Source organism: Staurois parvus, unplaced genomic scaffold, assembly GCF_062004578.1.
Source record: "Staurois parvus isolate SC_StPar_1 unplaced genomic scaffold, SC_StPar_1.0 ptg000234l, whole genome shotgun sequence".
In the NCBI taxonomy this organism is placed as follows: Eukaryota; Metazoa; Chordata; class Amphibia; order Anura; family Ranidae; genus Staurois; species Staurois parvus.
Genome location: NW_028318030.1, coordinates 3,473,935 through 3,488,907, shown reverse-complemented (window position 1 = coordinate 3,488,907; position 14,973 = coordinate 3,473,935). Strand labels below are relative to the sequence as shown.

General features: G+C 42.4%; 1 protein-coding gene across 2 annotated transcripts in view; it reads left to right on the top strand.

Annotated features, from left to right (window-relative positions):
* Window positions 1-11,204: 11,204 nt before the first annotated feature.
* Window positions 11,205-14,973, top strand: part of CXCL12 (C-X-C motif chemokine ligand 12) — a 112,276-nt gene continuing 108,507 nt past the window's right edge. Inside the window, exon 1 of one of the 2 annotated variants that reach the window (XM_089680013.1) lies at window positions 11,205-11,529. In XM_089680013.1, the coding sequence (XP_089536139.1) occupies window positions 11,469-11,529 (61 nt within the window). In that variant the 5' untranslated portion in view covers window positions 11,205-11,468. The remainder of the gene's footprint in view (window positions 11,530-14,973) is intronic. The other variant, XM_089680014.1, reaches the window with a different exon arrangement.

Sequence of the window (14,973 nt, the reverse complement as noted above, 5' to 3'; positions counted from 1 at the left end):
CATGATCTTCGACAGCTCCAAGAGAAGTGTCAAAAGTAGAACCATGAATTGTATACCACCTTTGTGGATCTCACCAAGGCTTTTGTCAATCGTGAAGGTCTGTGGCGCATCATTTCGAAGTTTGGATGCCCTGACAGATTCATCCTAATGGTACGTCAGTTCCACGACAGCATGATGGCTCATGTTTTGGACAACAGAGGAGTTTCAAAGGCCTTTCCCGTTACAAACGGTGTCAAGCAAGGTTGTTGCTGGTACCAACCCTGTTCAGCATAATGTTTTCAGCCATGCTGTCAGACTCCTTTCAGAACTACTCCCCTGGAGTTAGCCTGAGATACAGGACCGATGGGAAACTGTTCAACCTGAGAAGACTCCAGGCTGTCATTAAGGTAAAGGAGACTGTGCTACGAGACCTCCTTTTTGCTGATGACTGTGCCCTGAATGCTGGATCAGAGCAGGAAATGCAAGCCAGTGTGGACAAATTTGCAGCAGCATCGGACAACTTCGGCCTCCTCATCAACACAAATAAGACCAAAGTGATGCATCAGCCAGCACCAAAAGCCCAACACCAAGAGCTTACCATCACAGTGAAGAGACAAAAGCTGCAAGCAGTGGACCGATTTACATACCTTGGCAGCACCCTATCCCACGCAGTGACAATTGACATTGAGGTCACCTGCAGATTAGACAAGGCAAGCTCTGCATTTGGCAGACTACTGACCAATGTGTGGGACCGCCATGGAATAAGCCTTGCCACAAAGCTCAAAGTCTACCGAGTAATAGTACAGTAATACTAACTAACCTTGATGTATGCCATTGAGACTTGGACTTTATACAGGAGGCATGCTAGGCAATTTAACCACTTTCACATCACCTGCCTCCGCAGACTTCTGAGGATCTGTTGGCAGGGCAAGGTGCCAGACACAGAAGTCCTCTCTAGAGCAGGCCTGCCATCAGTTCACACCCTGCTGATGAAAGCCCAGACACGCTGGGCAGGCCATGTTGCAAGGATGCCAGACCACCGCATCCTTAAACAGCTCCTGTATGGTGAGCTGTCTCAAGGAAAGTGATCGCATAGGAGACAAAGGAAGCAATATAAAGACACATTAAAAGCTTCCTTCAAGTCCCTGGATATTGACATCACCTCCTGGGAAACCCTGGCACAAGATCGAAGATCGATCGACATGGTGCTCGTTGATCCACCAAGGCTGCCAGACATTTGAGGAGAAAATATAAACCATAGCACAAGAGAAGCGAGCACTCCGCAAAGGCAGAACTGCAAATGCTGCAACAGTGGTGTCAACATATGTTTGCCCAACATTTTGTGTCTGTATAGGCCTTACCAGCCACCTACGGACACACCGTGGACAGCCCATTACCTGTTAGATGTCAACGTCCTCTTCAAACATGGTGGACGAACATCAGTATTAACCCTTCCCCTGCCTTATCCTGTGCATCAGCAAATGGAGCAGCAAGTGGCTAAAGTTAGCACTTCCTCCTGGCAGTACTAGGGTCATTGGTTCGAATCCCAACCACGGCACCACCTGCCTGGAGTTTGCATATTCTCCCTGTGCCTGCATGGGTTTCCTCCAGGTACTCTGGATTCCACCCACACTCCAAAGACATGCTGGTAGGGTAAATGGATCCTGTCTAAATTGGCCCTACTATGTGTATGTATGAATGTAAGTTAGGGACTTTAGCTTGTACGTCACTTGAGGGTTTGGGACTTATGTGAATGTACAATATATATTGTGACAGTGTGACTATCTGTCACCCAGGATTCTCAACTAGGCAGGTTGAGGGGCTCCAGGGTAAAGGTTTGATATGGAGGAAAGTGGCTTTTCACTTTCCTCCTTTGTTTGTAAGGTCCTTTTTGGGAGCTGGAGCCTGGAGATTTCGAAGCGATTTGGGAGGGATGAAATCTCCAATCCTGGGACCAGGTTTTGGGATAGGCCAGGAGACTGATTGCACAGGTGTGTGCAGGCCTTTAGAGAGAGTCAGGACCAGGGTTCTGGGCTCCACCCCGGCAGCTAGGAGTCAGCAGGGCTCCACCCCGGCAGCTAGGAGTCAGGAGGGCTCCACTTGGAAGACAGGAGGTCACTGCTTGGAGTCAGGTGGAAGCCAGACTAGCTGTGTGCTAGTGGCTATAATTTGGGAAGAGTCTGCAGGAGACAGACATTGAACTGTGTACAAGCCAGGAGGCTGAATATTGTTTAATTTGTGTGATGGTGGAAACCCCTGCGTGGGAAACCTTTATGTTACGGGACTTTAATTTAAATAAAAGTGGGCTAAAAAGGCCCTGAAAAATAAGTGAGTTGCTGTGTGCGTTAACAAAGCTCTACCACTTTGAAGCGAGTTCCCACAATATGTAAAGAACTGCGAAAATTGACAGCACTATATAAGTACCTGTAATAAAAAAAACTCCTTCATCTCTACCCTGCCACTGTATGTGACCTGAATATCACTCTTTCACTTCCTCTTCCCTCTGTGTATGATGTGTACAGTAATGTATATTGTGCACCAATACCGTGCTCTGTCTATTTTCCAAAAAGTGATCATTTGAGGGGTTTTTGTACTATCCCGGCATTTTTATTTGCTATGTTTTAGAATAAAAAGTAAGAGAAACAAATTTCTCCTTCAAAATGTTTTATCTTTTTTTCCTTTTTATAGTAGTAAAAACCCCAGTGGTATTACATGCCACCAAAGGAAAGCTTTATCTGTTTAAAAAAAAGGTATAAAATGAATTTGGGTACAGTGTCGCCTAACTGAGAAATTGTCAGTCAAACTATCACAGCACAGAAAACTGAAAATTGGCCTGCCTGGTAATGAGACAGTATAACAGGTTATCAAACAAGTGGCTAATAAATTACGCCCCCCCCATCACTTCTGTGTGTAAATATTAGCTTTAGCAATTTTGCACTGTAAACCAGCTTCTTTTCATCAAAGCTTCTAGAGGAGCCCATAAAGGTGTGCAAATGAACCAATAAATGCATCCATTGTCTTAAAATATACAAAACATTAGTAGACAATATTTAATATTTACCTAGCTAAAAAAATGTGTTGCTTATTCTTGACCATAATAATTAAGAGCACATAACATCCCTTAAAAATTAAAGTATATTGATCTTTCAGAAGAATATCTCTCTTGTACTGTTCATAACTCACCAACCCAAACCTTAACCCCTTCCTGCCCAGCCAACTGGGCTATTATATCTGGGGGAGGCTAGAGGGAGGTTTGTCTTTTCAAGTGAATCCTGTGATTGGCTATCATTACCAGAGACCAGGAGTTGGGCAGTGAGCCTACTTTTAGCACAGAAATCTCTGCTGCCCGTGGATGCATATGTGCAGTGTGTGAGTGGTACAGTCCACCCTGTTTGCACTTAACATATGCATTGTGTGGGCAGCAAGAGGTTAAATAGGTGTGTTGGTCAAGAAAAGTTTACCTTTACCAGAATTTTGGAAGTTGCAGCCACGGGGAGTATGTGTAAATCTGAGCCAACTGTTAGCTGTCACAGGGAAGTGATCCGCTGGCTGGCTGCCACCAAATCACTTCCACACATTCCCATTACTGTGGCAAAGAACCTCACGTGGAATTCTTCATGCCCATTGATGGATTTTGAACAGGCAAGATGGCAAGGCTGCTGGATAAAGGGAAGAAAGACCAATGGAAGTCAGTTTGCTGATCTCCCCTTCCTGTTACTGACCCAAAGGTTCATGTAAAACAGTACTTTCAGGTCCTTGTGTCACATTCTGACATCCATCGTGGCTAGGGAAGAAACTAAAATAGTGCAATCGACACTGCATTAGTTTAATTGGAGGACAGGTATTGAGACCCCGACCCCTGATATCTCAATAAAAAGAATCTGTTATCTAAAATGCATCACATTTTGTCCACATGTGATTAAAAAAAACTTTAGTAAAAAAAACAAAAGTAAAAAAAGTGTAAAAAAGTAAGGGAAAGAAAGAAAGAAAGAAAGAAAGAAAGGGGGTAAAGAGAGAAAAAGGAAGAAAAAGAAAAAGAGAGAGAAAGAAAGAAAGAAGGAAAGAGAAAGAAAGAAGGAAAGAGAGAGAGAGAGAGAGAGAGAGAGAAAAGAGAGAGAGAAAGAGAGAGAATTAGAGAAGGAAGGAAAAAAAGAAAAAGATAGAAAAGATAGAGAAGACAGGGAGGGAGAGAAAAAAGGAAGGACGGAGAGAGAGAGAAAGAAGGAACTAAAGAGAGAAACAGAGAGAAAGAAGGAAGGAAAGGAAGGAGAGAAAGAAAGAGAGAGAGAAAGAGAAGACAGACAGAGAGAGAAAAAGAACAATAAAGAAAGGAGAAAGATATAAAGAGAGAGAGAAGGAAAGAAAGAGAGAAGACACGAGACTGGTGAGGTGTGTGGGCAGTACAGACACAGGAGGAGGGGGCAGGAGAAGGAGAGGCAGAACCAGCTTTCTCTCTCCTCTTCAGTCTGTGGTAGTGGGGGGGGGGGCAGCTGTCAGCACTGGGGACAGTCTATCCTGACAGATCCCTTTCAGCAACTGCAGGGAGGGGGGAACCCGACGGCAGTGCTGCATGAGATGAGGGGTGGCCAGCCACGAAGGGAGCATACAGGAGCCCACGGCAGCAGGAGATGATAGGAGGGGCAGGCGGGTGGCACATAGAGGAATCAGACCGTGCATTTCTTTCCTGCCATCAGCAGCCGACATGCAGGCATTCAGTTGCGGCAGAAGAAATGCACAGTCCGGTTCCTCTATGTGCTTCAAGGACGCCCCTCCTTTTCCATGCGGCACCGACTCACCGAGCAAATGTCCGGTGTGCCCTATGGCCAGTCTGGGACTGCACTGTACAATGCAATGTGTTATTAATTTTTATCACTTTAATTATTTTTCCCATTATGGGTGTGAGTGTGGCCTCATGTCTCAGTTTTGCCAGGGTGCATCACCCTGATGAAGTCACGTGACTAGCGTGACGTAACACACTGGGAGGAACTTCCGGTACGCAGCGACGTCATTTCCGGCATGGGCGCCATCTTGGTGCACCTTTACTACCCATGCAGTACACCCATAGAATGAGGTGAAAAGTGATTATCATATGCAATACATGAGAGTGGGCCTTTCTGGTATTTTGCTTTAATAAACATAATTACACTATGGAGGATCTCTTTGCTTTATTACCATGATCCTATATGGAGAGTGAGCAGTACTACTGATACCAGTGGCTGGAGGAGATCTTAAAGGAGAGGAGTAAGTGCCACCATTGATGATATCCAGTGAGGAGATTGGCCTGTGACGATTAATACCTGTGAGGATCGTGGTGTGATCCTATAAATGAGCTGGCCCGTGTGGTTACTGTAAGGAGGTGAGGGGGTATTTTGGCCACTTGAGGATTTACACCTGTGCTGTGACCATGTTTACACGTTATCACTTGCATGATTTTGAAGTTGGAGCACGATTCTATGTTTTCAGTTTTTGGACTTATTATTTTTTATTGTATATTATTTATTATTTAATATTTTGGTGTGTTTATGATGAACATATTACTTTTTCATTTAATGTGGACATTTATATGTGGTTAAGTGTGTGGCTCTTATCACTGTAATATAGCAATATATCCCTATTATAAGGGATTCACTTATTTGCACCATTGTATTTGTGAGCATTTGATCCCTCAATTGTGGATTGGGGGGACTGTGGATTCATATTTTCACTTATATATAGGATTATTTCCGTTGTCATTTTGTCACTATTTGATTCACTTATAGATCCTGGCAGGATCTGATCACCATATTGTGTATTTATATATTTCTATATATTATATAATGAATATTTATTTAATAGCACTACACTATATTGTATTTTATTTCGGTTACATACACCTTGGTTTTAGGTTTAAGTGTCAGCAGCCTAGGGTTAGGGAGAATCCATATAAGAGCAGGAGGACCTAATACAATCAACTTCATCCTTTATAATTTACAAAACAATAATTAATTGCATGTATGTGCCACAAAATTAACTTTAGCGTATTTTTTACTGAAATTTATGTTTTGTAAACTGTTGTGCTAATATTGTGTGACAAAATAATCAGGACTACCACTATTTTATTCTCTAGAATGTCTGCTTTCAGAAAATATAAAATTTTTTTTGGCTTTTACATAATCTTCAGGCCTAAAACGATATTTCAAATATGTGCAAAAATAGCCGTGGCAGTGAAAGGGTTAAATCCGTCTGGCACCAAATAGTCAGTAATGCCTGCGCACACTTTGTAAAGTATCTGTCTTATACCCCTGAATGAGCAATCTAAAGGATTGCTGGACAGGATTGTGAGAGATTCCCTAAAGGTGCTAAGCAGTTAATGCTTGTTGTATGTGCACTTAGGAGGAAAACAATCCTTAACAGCTGGACCTTATCTGACCCTACCTCTCATCACCAGCTTCAGGAGAAATGAGGCTATGTCTTCAAAATGAAATGCAAGGAGACCGCACTTAATAAAGGGACAAATGAAGACACATAAGAATTCCTTGAACTACAGGAAAGCTTTATGAACACTTTAAGGGCTCGTTCACACTTGCAGCAGCCCTTGTTGACCCTCTGAAAAGCGATTTGTGGAAGATTACTTTACAAAGGGTGGTTGACATGCATCTAGGAGGTGATATGCTGCCTCCACACTGCCTATTATAACTCTGAAAAGCCCATAACACCATGCTTCTACCACATGCATTGTACTCAGTTGCAGGGCAGGTATGGCGGAGTCCCATTCACTTGATTGGCTCATGTTCGGTGGCAGCAATGCCCACCAAATTTGGCAGGGTGTAACATTTTTGTTGTATCTAAGAAGAAAACCGCTCCAGCCACAGCATGTGTATAATCCTGTCTGGCTGCCTTTGCAGCTTAAAGTGTTACTAAACCCAGGACCCTGCATTCACTATATCTGGTCTCCCACAGTAAACATGGAGATGCAATTATTTTAGTAAATATAAACTGCTAAATCCCATTTCTCATCAGCAATGTATAACAGTCTTGTGACTTCTATCAGTGTCCACCAGAGTACATGTTAAAGCTTGTAGGAGGAGTTTTCATTCCGCTCTAGGAGTATGCAGAACCCCTGACCTCTGTCTGGACAGTGCTGATTGGCCTTGATCATATGAACTCTCCCAAAGAGAAAAAAAACTCTCTAGCAATATACACCAAACTGAACATGTGCAGAGTGCCTCCACACAATATGTCTTATTAAGAGATAAGAGAGGGACACTGGAAGAAGAAGAGGATCCTCCCCGATCAGGGAAAACAGGATCAATCAAACAGCGTCTTTACACAATGCAGAGGATTAACCCCTTAGGTTCCACAGTAAATATAACAAGCATGCTTTACTGCATATACAGACTGATTTTACTGTTGTGGGTTTAGTAACACTTTAAGGAAGGTGTTTGGGCAGCGGTATATTTGCAGCTCTATGACCCACCACCCATGTGCAGGGCTGCTGTTAGAAACCACGGGGTCCCATACAGCAAACCTGACAGGGCCCCCCCAAAAAAAGAATTTCAGGTACGAATGAACACAGTGAGTGATCACTACTGATCACTCATGGTCAATACTGATCGCTCATTGTGTTCATTCAGGAAAGGAAAGGAAGGGGCACGTAAATGTAACATATTTACTGGAACCTTCCCCCATTCTCCATCCACAAGGATCCTATTGTCCTAGTGCCTGCAGCTGCCAGCGAGAAGGAAAGGAGGGTAGCTGGCAGCACTGTGCAGGTGGGGGAGCCTGGGCAGCAGGGGGAAAGGTATGATGCACAAGGAGGGTGATAGGTGTGGCAAAGGGGCAATTACTGGAACTGATCCCTGTATGGCTCTCTCTGCAACAGCTGAAAGCTGATGGGAGGGAGAGAAGCCAGTGTTCAGCTGCTGCAGAAAGAGCCATACAGGGGATCAGTTCCATTAATCGCCCCAGCTGTCTGGCCCCCATGCTAGCCTGGGCCCTGTACAGGAGGACTGGTGGTACCCCTTTATCCACGGCCCTGCCCATGAGAACAAGCCCTGAAAGTCGAACTTTACGCAAAGTAAAAGTGCCACTTACTCAACTCTTACTCTGTGTCCTAATACTTTTAAACTTTTTTGTTTTGTTTTGTTTTTATTTGGAGCAGGTACTTTTTTTGATAGGTACCCACTCCCACTTCCTTAATTCTTGCCTGGGCAAGGATGACATGCACTAAGACTAGGTTTAGATCTATGCGACGCTGTCAGTTGCGTTTGCGAGGGCACAGCATCCCACCTCACTCCCAGTGACATGTCTAACTGTTGTTACTGGACAGCTTCACTATAACTACATGCATGGACTCTTCTCAGGGGCCCCTTTATATCTCAATCTCCAGTGACTCCCAGGCTAGGTCCCAATGTATGCTGTGCTGCAGATATGGTCCCAGAATGTGGGGAATGTGCTAATGAATGGGCCAAGCATAACATCCCTTCACTACCAGAATAACTGTCACCCTTGCCAGTCAACCATTCCCTGGCTGGTTGGCTGCCTTTAGCAAATGATGCAAATACAGTTGTCCATACCAAGAGCAAAATCGCTTACACTAGACAGCATCCTACATGCTGGACTCTCTGTACTGCATCTTCTCTAATGCTCTAGTCCCCTGATGTAAGTCCTGCTCTTCGATATGCCATGCATGCACCCCTTTAAGAAACTTCAGGCCAGACAAAGTAAATGTTAATAAGCAATTCCTTTACTGAGGTAGTCAAGGGTAACACAGGAACAGTTGCTTCTTCCAAGGAGCTTCATATACACTCCATTACAGAGTTCTCTATGTGTCATATCTTATTAGGAGCAGTTCACAATGCGGTTTATATTAACAAGAGTCCAAGAAGTGACAGCAATGACTATGGAACTCCAGCTGCATGAGGCCCACAATTGGGCTCCCACTTGGAGGCTTAGTCCAATGGAATAGCAACTACATCTTGCAGGTCCCCCAAGGTTTAAGAAGGCTCAGGCTCTTCAACACCTCAAGCTTTAGAACTCTCCTGGAGCAGCCCCTATTTATACCATATGACCTGCAGGGGGCAGTGAACCTTAGAGAAATGGTGGTAAAAATTGGCCAGCAGTGTTAACCCTTAGCTCTCTAGGTTCACTTATTCAGCAGGTCAACTTGAGACACACTGCAAAGAACATACATTGTAACATATGCTCACAGCAGGAATACACAGGAAAAACATTTAACCCTGTAAACCCCCCCCGTTTATACATATTTGGCTTTATATTTGGATTTAAACATAAAATTTATTCTTGAACCTCAAGAATGTCTCACCACCTCATTACCTGGTACCTGGAAAGATTGTGCTGTAGAGCCTGTCCTATAAAACAACCCCAAGCATATATCGGCATTATTCAAGGGATCAAAGGAAGAATCACCAGCACCTTTGTGACATTTTAACCACTTGCCACCCTGCTGCTGTGTGCCTGATTGCCCCTAGATGTTAACCCCTTCCCAGCCAGTGTCATTAGTACAGTCCCAGTGTACAGTATTAGCACTAATCACTGTATTAGTGTCACTTTCGATGTCAGTGTCAGTTAGTGTACCTCCCAGCCAGCGTCAGGTAGCGCCAGATTGCTTTCTACACTGTCACAGTCCCACTACAAAATTGCTGATCAGAGCCATTAACAGTATGGCATCACAGCTGTGTATATTCCGTTATATATACCATAATTTGTAGATGCTATAACTTACTGGGTTTTTTTTACATTTTAGCCTTTTTATTTGATATGTTTTATAACAGAAAATAGAAAATACTGTTTTTTTCCCCCAAAATGTTTGGTCTTTTTTGTTTATGTAATAAAACATACAAAAAAACTGCAGTGGTTATCAAATACCACGAAAAGTAAAATCTATTTCTGTGAAAAAAATGATATACATTTATTTTGCATTGAGTGTTCCATGACCGTGCAATTGCCAGTTAAAGTAGCACAATGCTGAATAGCAAAGTGGTTAACCAGACAGAAACATCTGTCCCTAGTCACAATGAGCACTCTGAGACAGTTTCACTTTTTTTCTATCCTTTTTTACAGTAACATTAACAAAATGGTTCCACAGATTCATTGACTATTGCAGATATTTTTCAGCCTAAACTTTATACTTTGTTCAGACTCTCTATTGAATGCATCAGCTGTATGGCTGCCCATGTGAAAAAGGCCTGAAGCTGGCCATAATTGAGTTGAAAAATTAACAAAAATGTGAACATAAAATCGAAGCATTCTTTGGATCTAACATTCGATGGCTCAGTCAATGTATTAGAAATTTTCCAAAGAATTACAGTACTTTTTCAACAGTAAATGTTTTCCTCCAATTGATTTCTACTACCTCTAAAGTGTATGTGCTTCTCATTTCATTTTTTTTTCTAATGATTGACCTACAAATAATTGGAAAATCGTTTGTTAAAACAATCATTTGCAACATGTTTGTTCATTTCCTTCTTGAAACAGAAATTGGCTGTCGCAGTGAGCACACTAACCATATGACAATCGAACGATTGGTCTGCTGACTTGATTTTGCATTTGATTTTTTTTTATCCATCAATGGCCAGCTTTAGATTATACAATTTTACTCCAGATTAATTGTCTGTCCTATAGTTTATCCTTCCAACATGATAAAAATGATCTGATGTAATTATACTCTAGATTCACTGTCTGTCCTATAGTCCATCCTTCCAACATGATAAAAATGATCTGATGTAATTATACTCTAGATTCACTGTCTGTCCTATAGTCCATCCTTCCAACATGATAAAAATGATCTGATGTAATTATAAATTCACTGTCTGTCCTATAGTCCATCCTTCCAACATGATAAAAATGATCTGATGTAATTAAACTCTAGATTCACTGTCTGTCCTATAGTCCACCCATCTAACATGATAAAAATGATCTGATGTAATTATACTCTAGATTCACTGTCTGTCCTATACTCCATCTTTCCAAGCATAAAGAATTGACTCAACCTGTCATTCTGCTCCTCTGCAAGTAACACTTCTGTCTGTAAATCTGCTCCATCCCAGGAGGATCCAGCCAGGTAACAGGAGAACCGACAGCTCTATGTCCGCATTGCTAAGTAATGGGGAACAGATGGAAATTGATGCAACTAACACCACAGAACACCCAGGGAAGCCCTGATGCCAGAACAGAAAAAAAATCCAAACATCCCAGGGACAAAATCATATTGCATTAGAAGTGAGAGGGACTCTGATTTCACGTGCTATTAGCAGATAACCTACCTAGGGTGAAACAGAGATCTGCTGATTTCCATCCAACTCTTTAATAGAGGAAGGATGTAATAACATGCCAGAGGTGATAAATCACTGAAGCCTTTCTCCTCCCCCCTGCTCTGTACTTCCAGGCTTCTCCTCTCCGACTCCAGCTCATTCTTCACACTGACTCTGCGAGAGAACCTAGCCAGAGCGGAGCCCAGCTAGAGCCTAGACTAGCCATCCAGGAGCAACATGGACCTGCGGAACCTGGCCATCCTCACCCTCCTGCTGGGGACCATCTGCCTCTCTGACGGTAAGTTCCCCATAAGGATCTGTTTATAAACACGGGGACACCTCCACACACGGGATCTCCGTGCCCTGTGCTGGCTCCTTCCCTTGGTGTATTACTTCTATTAGACATGGTTGTAGAAAGTGTTGTTTTTGGCTTTAGCATTGCCATCTGCTTGGTGTGCTGTGTATGGATGGGGGTGATGGGTGTACTGGGGTGGGTGGGTGAGAAGGGAGATGAGGACATGTGTTCACTTCTGTTCTCCCGGCTCGCTGGGAGTGCGGTGGGTTTTTGTGGTGAAGAGAAGAGCAGACTGTTGAAATGTGGCTTTTGCTGTGCAGGTGTCGGAGGGTTGTGTGGAAAGCATTATACCTGCTTACTTTGTGTTGGTTTCCCCGCTCAGCGATGGATCTGTTTCAGCTGTCCCATGTGTTGTGTGTGTGCTGACATAAGCAGGACTGCTCGGCTGAGCTGCTCCACAAAGTCACCGGCTTCCCTCCACCACCATTTCTTATAGCTCCAGGCTACGTTATTAGGTGCTGCTGGTGGTGAATTCCATCACACCTTTCATCCAGCTGGGGACCCCACTGACTGTGACTGCCATTGCACCTTTCATCCAACTGGGGACCCCACTGACTGTGACCCTTAATTCAACTGGGGACCCCACTGACTGTGACCCTTCATTCAACTGGGACCCCACTAACTGTGGGTGCCATCACACTGAGGGGGCACATCATTTCCCTTCCTGCTTTATAACGATATTTTATCCACCAGAGTTTATGCTATATGTCTTCTAACTGATTTTGTGTCAAATGGGGTTGATTTACTAAAGGAGCAAATAAAATGTTCACTTTGAAAAATGTACTGTCATATAAATTGGAAGTTCATTGGGATCCATGTTTATGAAAATAACTTTTGATAAAAATGTGTTGAAATAGAAAAGAGAATGCAAAGTAAATGATAGTCTATGTATTAAATAAATAATCATGTGCAGGAAAAGTTATACATTTTTTTTTTGCTGGAACATGATTTAAGTGAAAATTGCTTACTAAGACCTGTGAACATTCACTTTAAAAGTGAATTGTCTTTATTCTTGGTTCAAATCAACCACAATCTGTTCATTTGCCATCCATTGTAATTTTTTGCGCCAATTTTTGCACCAACAAAAATAAAAGAACTGCTTGAAAATATTGAAGCAGCCTTTCTCAACCAGGGTTCTGTGGGATCATATTGTTCCTCCAGACGATTCTAGGGGTTCCTTGAGCAATGAGCAACTTCTATCTCCCAAATAAATAGCCAGTGACAACTAGGATTTTTTTTAGCTATCTGTAAGAAGGGATTCTTCCCAAAGACCACAGATGTAAAGAACATTCTGTCCAATGACCACAAATTTAAAGAAGATTCTTCCCAATGACCACAAATGTGAGGAACATTCTTCTAAATAACCATCATGCTAATATAATGTGAGCTGTAGATATAGTAATTATTAGCAAGGGTTCCCTGAGACTCAAACTTATTGTAAGGGTTCCCCATGCTAAAAAGGTTGAGGAAGGCTGCCTTACATAGTGAAGATATGCCATGATTTGGGTACAGGAGTTGACATCGGGGGGTCACCATACATCTTCCAATCTGACTGTACAATTTTAGTATCCAACCTTAGATTTACCAAAACTATATAATATAGTGGACCTAGTTAAACCATCCATTCAGTCTGTATCCAATCAGGCAGGCCCTTGCGCTACCTAGTTGATCCCAAGAAGTTTGTACCATCGAATTGTGTAGTGTATGACCGTTTTCAGCAATATTGTCCAATGTATGCCTCTTGTATATATTTATATAGTGTATTACATTACCTGTAAAACCCAGAATTTAATAGGCAATGTTAAGTCTGGTGCATGCATCTCATATGAGACTGAATGTTTGTCTTTTGCTGATGCTTGATAACATCAGTTATTCGTTTTGTCTGCTTATGTGACCTGATAGGCATACCAAATGTGTGATTCTATAATATGACTAATCCTTGTCCATGAAGACATAACATCTCCTGGATGTACTTTATGTATACTATATATACTGTATATTTATACAGAAGGTTATACTAGGACAGGGCAGCCCAGGCTGGATGGCAGTGGCCAGAGGTCCTGCAATTCCCATCATCACCTTATTCAGTTCAGCATTGTCACTTTTGTCCAGCCAAGACCACCTTTCATCAAGTGCATTCAGATGCCTGACTCCTTGCAGCCCCCAGCCTGTGTTCAGGTACAAAAGGCACACCGTGATTTGTTTGGGGTCTGGAGCAAGCCATCAAGTGACTTTCCATAAGAAAGAAGGGAAGAGAAAAAGCCACAACAGTATTAGCATAGCAGGATAAAGGAAGCAGTAGCCAGGGAGGGTGTGGGAGCCAGGAGAGCAGACCCCCTTCCACTGATTATTCCCCCTATAGTCAGTGTATCAGTGAGCAACATCTGGAGCACAGACTATCGCAGCCACTTCAGCTCAATCAATAGTCGTTTTAAAGGCTATCCTTTAAAAGGTTAACAGATCCTTCGCCCTGATAACCTCTGCAAAGCCACAGACAACATGAAATCTGGAACAGATGAGCTCAGCAATAAATAGTGCCTGGCTTTTTATAACATGATATATATTCAGGTGTGCGATGAGGTGCAGGAGAGGAAGGTCAGAGTAGGAAGCAAGAGCAGCAGCAGCCCAGTCCCTCCCGACAGCATGAGCAGTCTATGGCTACAGCGCTGCATACACAGGAGCTATGTCCTGCCAACCAAACTGTCAGTCCTCAGCTTCAAATATATGACTAGTATATTTCTTATCAATTATCACTAGAACTCATTCTGAATGGACTACTGTGATACTCAACAAAATGAATGGGCCTATAAAAATCTGTATTAAAAAAGAATGCTAAAAAAACCGGTATGATACAAATACAAGGGGTGTGAGCTTGTAATAGTCTGTATGTATTAAAGGGTGCTACAAAGTTGGTATGGTACACAACACAAGGTATGAGCTTAGAATAGTATATATGTAGTATGTACTAGGAAAAGCTGTTCAAAAACAAACTTGTATTATACACAACAAAAGGTATGAGCTTAGAATTGTCTATATGGACTAGGAAAGATTGTTAAAAACTGGTATGGTACACAGCACAAGGTATGAGCTAGAAAGATCAATAAAAACTTGTAGTACACAAGGTATGGGCTTATAAAAAGCATGTAAGTACTAAGAAAGATTATTAAATATAAACAAACTTGTATGATATACAACACTAGGTATGAGCATCGTCTATATGTACTAGGAAAGGTTGTTAAAAAAAACCCACAAAACTGACATGATACATAGAACACTGGTAGTACACAGGGTATGGGCTTATAATAGTCTATATGTACTAGGGAAGATTGTGTAAATAAAAAACAAACTTGTATGCTATACAACACTAGATGTGAGAATCGACTATAT